The sequence below is a fragment of the Palaemon carinicauda genome, chromosome 3 (genome assembly GCF_036898095.1).
Source record: "Palaemon carinicauda isolate YSFRI2023 chromosome 3, ASM3689809v2, whole genome shotgun sequence".
NCBI classification, from domain to species: Eukaryota; Metazoa; Arthropoda; class Malacostraca; order Decapoda; family Palaemonidae; genus Palaemon; species Palaemon carinicauda.
In genome coordinates, this window is record NC_090727.1 from 184,402,811 (window position 1) to 184,412,659 (window position 9,849).

General features: G+C 37.3%; 2 protein-coding genes across 2 annotated transcripts; both read left to right on the top strand.

The window, feature by feature from the left end:
* Positions 1-705: 705 nt before the first annotated feature.
* Positions 706-1,557, top strand: LOC137635815 (uncharacterized). The gene has a single exon (XM_068368245.1). The coding sequence runs from the start codon at positions 706-708 to the stop codon at positions 1,555-1,557; it is 852 nt and encodes a 283-aa protein (XP_068224346.1).
* Positions 1,558-3,317: 1,760 nt separating this feature from the next.
* LOC137635822 (uncharacterized) lies at positions 3,318-4,121 on the top strand. Its single transcript, XM_068368254.1, has one exon. It carries the CDS (start codon positions 3,318-3,320, stop codon positions 4,119-4,121), a length of 804 nt encoding a protein of 267 aa, XP_068224355.1.
* Positions 4,122-9,849: the final 5,728 nt, after the last annotated feature.

The following is a 9,849-nucleotide window of genomic DNA, read 5'->3' on the forward strand; positions in this document are numbered from 1 at the left end:
GGAATTTCCAATGTGATTAAGTTTTCTACACTCAGAGCTAGTTTAAGGGATAACGCCTTTTAAGCCATAGAAGGTTTGCCTGCTAATTATTCAGTAGCTATTCAGACCCTTAAGGAGAAGTATGATAATAAGGAAAAATTTAAACGTAGACTTATGTCCAAATCAACACATTTAGTCCCTCCCAGTCATACGATAGAGGATTTGAACACGTTCAAATTGGAATATGAGAAGATTATTTTACAAATGAACACATTGAATTTAGATATAGAGGCCATGAACCCCGTTTTCTCTAGTATAATATGCGAGAAATTATCACCTGAAACACGTAAGGCTATAGCTAATAAACATAATAGTATGTCTCCTTATTTAAAGCAAATTTCCTCAGGTTTGAAATATGTTTGTGAATTAATGGAAATTTGTTACGAAGGTGAGAATTCTAATAAGAGAAAGCGGGATCAGGGTACCTATTCTAAAGTGATTCCCTCAAATGTGCAAAACGTACAGAGTACAACCAAGTAACAGTAAACCTAGTAATAGTAGTCCTTACAATAATTGTGTGTTTTGCTCATCGAACCATGCCTCTCGCGATTGTAAGACTTTCAAACATTGCTAGTAGAAGGGACAGGGTTACATATTTAAGATCATTCATTCGCTGAATGTAGAAATAAGCCGAAATGTAATATATGTGGTGGGCGTCATTACCCGATGATTTGTAAGAAAACAGAAAACCCTGTCAATCCTGCTACACCAAAGTCGAGTGTAAATAGTACTAATGTTAGTAAATCAAATGTTAATTCTGGGAAATCTCATAATGATTCTAAAGGTGCTGTTAGTAAAGGTGATTCCCCAGTAGTTATGACTGCTTCTTTGGGAATTGATCATTCTCAGACCAATAAGATTTTTGTTTCGACTGCTCTTTTTACTGCTAATGTAATTGTGTCAGGGAATGGACATCGTTCCTTTGAGAGAGCACTCTTTGATTCTGGTGTGCAAAGAACGTTTATTGCAACGGAATTAGCCCATAAGCTTAATCTACCGTCCAAAGCAACAGTAGCCTTAAAGGTAAAACCATTTGGCAATGATGCCATGGAAGTTAATTGTAATATAGTAAGAGTTGTGGTGAGACTAGGTAAGATTCGTACTGTCATTAATGCCATTGCATTTGATAGCGTTTATTCCAGAATTTATTCTCCAGGACTAAGTAAGTCAGCTGTGTTCTTGACGAGTAAAGGCATAAAATTAGCAGATAATGATTTAAATTCAGATGAAGTAAATGCTATAGAATTAGTAATTGGACCTGATTACTATAGAAAATTGATTCAGAACAGTCAAATTTGCTCTGGAATACAGATATTGAATAGTTCTGGTGGTGCACTAATTTTTGGACCTCTTCCTAGGTGGTCTTATGACGATGTAGAATCTAATGAGATTACTACATCAAATGTATGTTGTTCAAGAATAGAAGTAGAGGAAATTCCTATTAATTCTTATTGTGAAGTTAGAAAATTATGGGATTTAGAAAGTGTTGGTATTCGTCAATCTGAAATTAGTCCTTAAGAAAGAGAATCAGTTAAGTGTTTTAAGGATAAAGTAAAAAGGGTTGACAATAAATATGAAGTGTCTTTACCATTTAAAGATGAAACTAGACCGCCTGTTAGCTATAGAATAGCCATTGATCAATTAAATTCTTTGTTACATAGATTCGAATCTGACTCCTCCTTGTATGCTCTTTACGATAAGATCATCAAAGATTACGTTCAGTTTGGGTTTATAGAAATAATTCCTTCAGGCTCCCCTATTATAGGATATTATTTACCCCACCATGCTGTAATGAAGGATTCAGAGACAACTCCCATTCGAATAGTTTTTAATGCTTCCTCAAAGGCTAAAGGAAACTTTCCGTAAATTATTGTTTATTAACTGGTCCCTCATTAACTACTAATCTTTTCGATGCCCTGTTGAGTTTCCGTGCAAACCCAGTAGCTGTGATTTCATATATCAGTAAAGCCTTTTTAAGGATAGGCATTTCACCTGAATGTCGTGATTATTGCAGATTTCTATGGATAACTGATCCCTCTGATTTGAAGTCTACTGTAACTTACCAGTTTTGTATAGTTTGTTTTGGAGCTACATGCTCTCCCTTTCTCTTGCAGCAAACCCTCTTGCATCATTTATCTTTACATGATAATTCCCTTGCATCATCTCTTTCTATGTAGATAATTTTAGTAAAACTTACAAGGATGTGTCGGTCTTGATGGATGAGTATCCAGTAATAAATGCGATTCTTGAAGACGCTAATGTCTCTACAAGAATGGGTCAGTAATGATTCAGAGTTTAACAGAACCATAGATGTTATCAAAGAAAGAGTAAACGTTTTGGGTTTAGAATGGTATCTAGCACAAAATGAGATGTCACTGAAGGAAGTAAATTGTGTGTATAAAGGACCTTTAACCAAACGAAAGGTTTTATCAGTAGTAGCTCGGATGTTTGATCCTCTAGGATTATTGTCACCAATACAGTTGAGAGGTAAATATTTTCTTAAATGTTTGTGGAGTAACTACGGGTGCGATGACCCTTTACCAGAATCATTATGTTCAAGGTTTGATGAAATTTGCAAGTGTTTTAGAAATGTAGAAAGTTTAAATTTTCCTAGGTTTGTTGTACATCCTGAATGTTCTCACTTGCATGTATTTTGTGATGCCTCTAACAAGGCATATGGAGCTGCTGCCTATGTGATTGCCCTCAAGAGAAGTGTAAGAAATTTATTAGTCAGTAAGTGTAAAGTGGCACTAAACCCTAAACAGACTATTCCACGTTTGGAATTGACAGCCTTGTCCTTGGGTTCGAAACTTGCTGGAAGAATAATGCAGAATGATGATTTAAGAGTGAGTTCTTGCACTCTCTGGAGTGACTCCATGGTGTCTATTTGTTGGGTGAAAAACAATAATAGTAAAATTCCCTATGTACGAAACAGAGTCACTGAAATTAATGAATTCAAGTTTCCTCTACGGTATACCCCCTCTAAGGATAATCCAGCTGATATTCTATCCAGAGGTAGTAATAGTAAAGATTTAGCGCAAAATTTCTTATGGTGGAATGGCCCTAAATGGTTTTAAACTAGTGATTATCCTCAATCTTTAGCTACAGAAACTGTGCATGTTAATGAAATTCTTTCAGAAACTAAGTTTGTTCACCCTCCAACCCCATTAATTGACATCCCACGTTACAATAATCTAGGTAAGCTTAAACGTATGATGAAGTCAATATTGCTTTTTCTTAATAAGTGCAGTTAAGGTTCTAAGTTTGTTGTTAACGAAATGAAAGCACTTGTCCTCCTTGAACAGAAGCAACATATTTCTACTACCAGAATTTACATCTATGATAAGAATTCACATGGAGTGTCCATGGATATTAAGAATTTGTGTAATCAGTTAAACTTATTTGTTGATGAGGAAAATCTCATTAGGTCTCAGGGTCACATGAAAAACGCTTCCGTGTCTTATGATACTCAGTGCCCAATGTTATTGCCTTCCAGAAGTTATTTAACAGTGTTGATAGGTGAACATTTGCTTAGACATCATCACCATTGTGGTGTCGATTCTGTACTGGTATTGTTGAGAGAAACCTTTTGGGTACCTAAAGCACGACAAGTTATCAAATCAATTTTCTCCAATTGTTTTTTGTGTCAGAAGTTAACCAAGAAACGGTTGTGTTTGCCTCCTCCCACACCATTACCCACAGAAAGAATGAGATATGATGGACCTTTCCAATTAGTAGGAGTTGATTATACTGGTGCTATTAATGTTTTTGATCATGAGACTGGCTTGGAGGAGAAGGTCTTTGTATGTCTATTTACCTGTACTACGAGCAGGGCGGTTCATTTTGAATTGACTCATTCCATGACTGCTTCCAATTTCCTACTGGCTATTCGACGCTTTGTAGCGTATCATTCTCTGCTGAGTCTGATTATATCTGATAATGGTAGGAATTTTGTTGGATTTGATAATTTCCTGAAGGAAATTATGGAGGAACCAGAGGTAAAGTCATACCTTGAAGTAAATGGTGTTAATTGGAAGTTCATTACACCGCGAGCCCCCTGGTTTGGAGGCTACATACCTTGAAGTAAATGGTGTTAATTGGAAGTTCATTACACCGCGAGCCCCCTGGTCTGGAGGCTTTTATGAATGCCTTGTTGGTGTTCTATGGGATGGTTGTCCAAGGCCTTGTATCACAAACGTGTATCCTTTGAAGAGTTGAGAACTCTACTGGTTGAGTTTCAAGCTGTGATAAATTCTCAACCACTGACTTATCTCTCCTCTGATCGAGATTGTGAGGCTTTAACTCCCTCCATGTTACTTTATGGGCGAAATGTTTGTATTTCCCGTCCTCCTAACAATTCAGCAACTGATGACCCAGATTTCATGGGTTCAAGTGATCTTAGAGCACAATATTTTAGAGTATCATCAGTGCTAAGAAAATTTGAGAACTCTTGGAAAAGAGATTATTTAGTGTCCTTGAGAGAGAGACATAATAATTATATTGATAATCTCTGCAAATGTGAAAGTTGGGGACATAGTGATGGTAGACTTAGATGATCTTCTAGGTAAAGGCTATAGATCCCTCCTCTCATTGGGTAAGGTTACCCAGCTGTTTCCGTCGTCTGATGGTGTGATTAGGTCTGTCGAAGTGAAAGTGAACAATAAATTATACATGAGATCAATCACAAAGCTCGTACTTCTGGAATTACCTGAGAGGGAATTTGGTAGTGTTGTAACCCAGGAGCCAGATAGTGTGCCTCTGAATGGTACTAGACCCCAGTGTGCAGCAGCAATCCGCTGTGATCAAGAGAGAAAGGATTTGATTTTTACGGATGTACTGTAAATGTATATTTGATATAAATTATGGGTGCAGTTGTAACTACTTCTAATTATGATTCTTCTTGCAGAGGATGTCAGAAATTGATATTTATTCCCCTTGAATAAAATTTCCTAGTTTTTATGAGTACTTGTTCTGGAGTATTTCCCAGTTTCTATGAAAATACGTTGATATATGATTATTTTGCTCCACAGAAGTAGTTTTAATACATTAACTCTAGCAATGAGTTGGTATAAATTAGTACATTGATATTCAAAGTAATAAACCACTTTTTTTTGCAAATTTTATCCATCTATATAAAATTAGATGACGTATCATAACAGTGTTGTCAAACTTCTTCCTGTGGAGATTATATATATTATTTTCGTATTGTAAGGGCACATGCCAGTAATTTAAGTTTACCTTCAGGACGAAACCATTTTTTTTGTGTATGTTGGGTTACGATTAGAGCACTTGATGTTTGTTTTTAAATTAATGTTTGTTACGTAACCCTGCAATTTTTGTAGATGTGACAACACTATTATGCCATATACTCCTCCCGAGTTTTCTTCTAGGGTGGGAAGGTGAAGCTCGGCCTCTTTGAGCAGTTGACTCCACGAAGGCAAGTAATAGAAGAAGTTCTTGTAGAATTCAGCCCCATCACCTTGTGAATTGTCGTCGCCATTGCAGTAACTTCTTCATAAGAATATTCTGGAATCCGGTTTTACTATTTAAGTTCTTTTCTATTGAAGTAACGTGGCGTTTTGTTATTTTTTTGCAGTAATGTGTTAGTTTTCTTGCTTCTTAACGTAACTTGGATGATTGTTGTGTTCTTTAAATGTTAATTATATGTGTTAAACTTTCAAATGTGTCTTTGTGAACCCGTATGGTATCATCCAAAAAGAATTAGTGCATGAAATATAGCTGATTGTTTCTTAACTGCACTTTTGTTGAATAAAAATGCAATGTTTCTTGACTTCATGGTAAATTTAAGTAAGTCAGTAAACTCCTCGGCACTGTAACTTTGTCTTATTCAAAGCTAGTGCAGGAGGGCTTAAGGTTGAATGAAATCATACCGAATGTGGCCCTTAAATTGTTTTAGTTTCACCACAACTAGTCCACTGCATATCATTAATCGAATGCCAAGTACAAGTACACCAATTAGCTACGATGAATCCTTCTTCGTGGCTAAGTGCTATATCACTGTCATTACAAGTTTCCTGGACCAAGCTTCGATTCCCAGTCGGTCTGAAGTTATTGTCTTTGAGTGGTTCCGCCTAGGGCTCTGATCCCGAGGTCAATAAGAGAATCCAGACATTAATGTATTAAATTATATGGCTTATTTGAATATATATATATATATATATATATATATATATATATATATATATACATGTGTGTGTGTGTGTGTGTGGGTGTGTATGTATGTATATATATACAGTTATTCCTCTCTTCATGAAAGACTTTGCTTACGAAATTTTCAAGCTGCGAAACGAGTTGCAAATATTTTTAGGACTCGCTTTACCAGAAATTTTTCATTTTAAGAAAGGATTTGTCAGCCAGGCCTAAAATAGTCAACCATCACAATGAGTTGAAGAAAATGAGTTCAGTCAACAAAAAATGTAGCTGTAGTCTATAATAGAGGTAACTATATTTGTACAGTACATATGGAACTGTATGTTTAGTATATGTACAGCATCGTACTATATGTATTGTATTATTTTTCATTTATTATTACATTATGATGTAATAACTACTTAATTTACAGTTATTAACAGTTAGTTTAGGTATATTGAGTGGTTCAAATGTATTAAGCTGTACAGTATTTTATTGTGATTATATTATATCTTTATTATGAGATTTGATGTGGTATTTTGCAGAGTTTTGAGCGAATTAGGCAATTTGCATGTGAAATGTGACTCACAACACGAAAAACTCACTTTACGAAAACCACCCCAGATCAAATTAATATCGTGTTGTGAGACATTATTGCGTGTGTGTGTGTGTATATATATATATATGTATATATATATATATATATATATATATATATATATATATATATATATATATATATATATATATAAATTTATATATATATATATATATATATATATATATATATATATATATATATATATATATATATATACATATATATATATATATATATATATATATATATATATAAATTTATATATATATATATATATATATATATATATATATATATATATATATATATATATATATATATATATACATATATATATATATATATATATATATATATATATATATATATATATATATATATATATATATATATATATATATATATATACATATATATATATATATATATATATATATATATATATATATATATATATACATATATATATATATATATATATATATATATATATATATATATATATATATATATATATATATATATATATATATATGTATATATATATATATATATATATATATATATATATATATATATATATATATATATATATATATATATACATATATATATATATATATATATATATATATATATATATATATATATATATATATACATGTATATATATACATATATATATATATATATATATATATATATATATATATATATATATATATACATGTATATATATATATATATATATATATATATATATATATATATATATATATATATATATATATATATATACATGTATATATATATATATATATATATATATATATATATATATATATATATATATATATATATATATATATATATATACATGTATATATATATATATATATATATATATATATATATATATATATATATATATATATACATATATTTGTTCTGTAACTGAAATACAAACCACGCTATTTAATATGGGTATTACTTTCGGCGTAGCTGAAATGACGAGCCATTAGAATTTTCACGAGAGTTTACTACCCCCTCGCTAGTTAGCGAGGGGGTAGAGACGGGTAGCTTGCTACCCCTCCCCCCTCACACCTGTGATTAGCTCACTTTGCTTTTGGCTCGGGTGACGATCAGACATGTCTGCTCCCACCCTCGCTTATGACAGCCTTTGATCTTTGTTTTTTGCTTTTTCTTTAAAGTGTGTTTGGAAGTTGGCCTCTACCATGAGGAAGTGTCCCGGCTTACCTGACCGCCCTTGTGGAACATTTATGTCGGTGGTGGACACGGACCCTCACACCTTATGTCCTTATTGCAGGAGCCAACGGTGTGAAAGAAATAAAGTATGCGGTGAGTGTAGGGAGTGGTCTACTTCCCAATGGGAGAGGTTTTCCCGGCGCCGGAAGAAGAAGTTCAAACGGGATATTTCTCCTCCAATGGTTTCCTTGAAGAGAGAAAATCCCAAGGACTCTTCTTGCGTAGCCCAAACCTCCTCCGAAGATCCGACTCGATCGGTCTCTCCCGAGGGGCCGTCAAGTGGTAGTGTAGGCCGTACTTACGTTCACCAACCTCAGGGTTCGGGAGAGGAAGTTGCCTCCCATAGCGAGGCAGCTCCTCCTCCTCCCCCGGGGGAGGATATTTCTGATAATGTGTCTAATAATGATTTGTTGCAGCTTTGGGCTTCCTTGGGGCTTCAGGGTTTGCCCTCCAAGGAAGCCCTGTTTAACATAATCAGGTTGGGGGCTGCTGTCAAACAGTCGCCGATGGTAGCAGAGGTTGATCCTCTGTCTATCGTTGACGTTGTTGTGGCAGGGGCTTCCGACGAGTTAGGTCAAACCCCTGCTACGCTTCCTGATGCAGCTGAATGCTTAGTTCCCCCCTCCGAACATCCTTCGAGGGAGGAGCTAAGTCCAACAGTCTCTCCTGCAGGTGATTCTCCCCCTCAGGGGAGTTCACTGACAGAGACTCCTCTTCGGAGGACTGCCGATGGTCTACCTGCTGCCCCCAGAGGACGTATCAGACGGAAAGCTCGCCTTCCTCTTCGCCGTAGAGGCCTTCCTTCTCCCCACAAGGGAGTTAGGAGGCGCCTCTTCGGTTCTTTGTCTCCGCAATCCCCCGCAGAGGATCCTCCTCGCCATTCACCGACCATTGCAGCTGTATCCTTGGACCTCTTTGCAGATCGTTCACGATCTCCTTCGCCTGCCAGACCTGCTGACCTTCCATCTCCGTTTCTGGCCGCTGACGCGCTGTGGGCGCCCACGCACCCCGTTATCCAATGGGCATCTGTCACTTCGGAGAAATAGGGCTCTCTCACATTTTGAGTAAGTCCCTTAAGCGCCAGGTATCCCCTGCGCGCCAACGCTCTCCTGCACGCCCATGCGCTATGGTGCGCAGGCGATCTCCTGCTCTTCCTGAGACTGCACTTCAGAAACCATCTGCTCCAGGGACAATGCGCCAGTGATCTCCTGTGGCTGAGACTACGCGCCAGCGCTCTCCTGTTCGCCAGCACTCACCTGCGTGCCAGCGATCTCCTGTACGCCAGCGATCTTCTCCTCGCCAGCGCACATCTGCAGGCCCTCATCCTGATGCGCGCCACGTGCGCCCACGATCTCCTGCGCGCCCACAATCTCCTGCGCGCCCACGATCTCCTGCGAGCCCACGATCTCCTGCTCGCCAGCGTTTGCCTGCGCGCCAACGTGCGCCTGCACGCCCACGATCTCCGGATCTGGGCGCAGGAAGGAAGAATCTTTCTTCTCCTTCCCGTCAGCGATCTCCTACGCGCTTTCGGACCTCGCCTGCTCGTCAGCCCTCGCCTACGCGCCTACGCGCCTTCGCGCGCAGTCTCCATCATGCACACCTGTCACAACTCCTGCGGTATGCCCTCCTTTGCGCCCACACGCTAGGGGTATTTCGCCTGCGCGTGCGCACACACCTTCTAGAGCTCAGCGAGTTCCTGCCACCGATCACCTGCGCGCCCGCGCGCTCCATCACCTGCGCGCCATCGCGCGCCAGTGCGTCAACACGCCCACTCGCCCACGCGTCGCAGATCT

Coding starts and splice junctions, on each gene's coding strand:
- LOC137635815 (XM_068368245.1), top strand. CDS start 706: ATGATTTGTAAGAAAACAGAAAACCCTGTCAATCCTGCTACACCAAAG.
- LOC137635822 (XM_068368254.1), top strand. CDS start 3,318: ATGAAAGCACTTGTCCTCCTTGAACAGAAGCAACATATTTCTACTACC.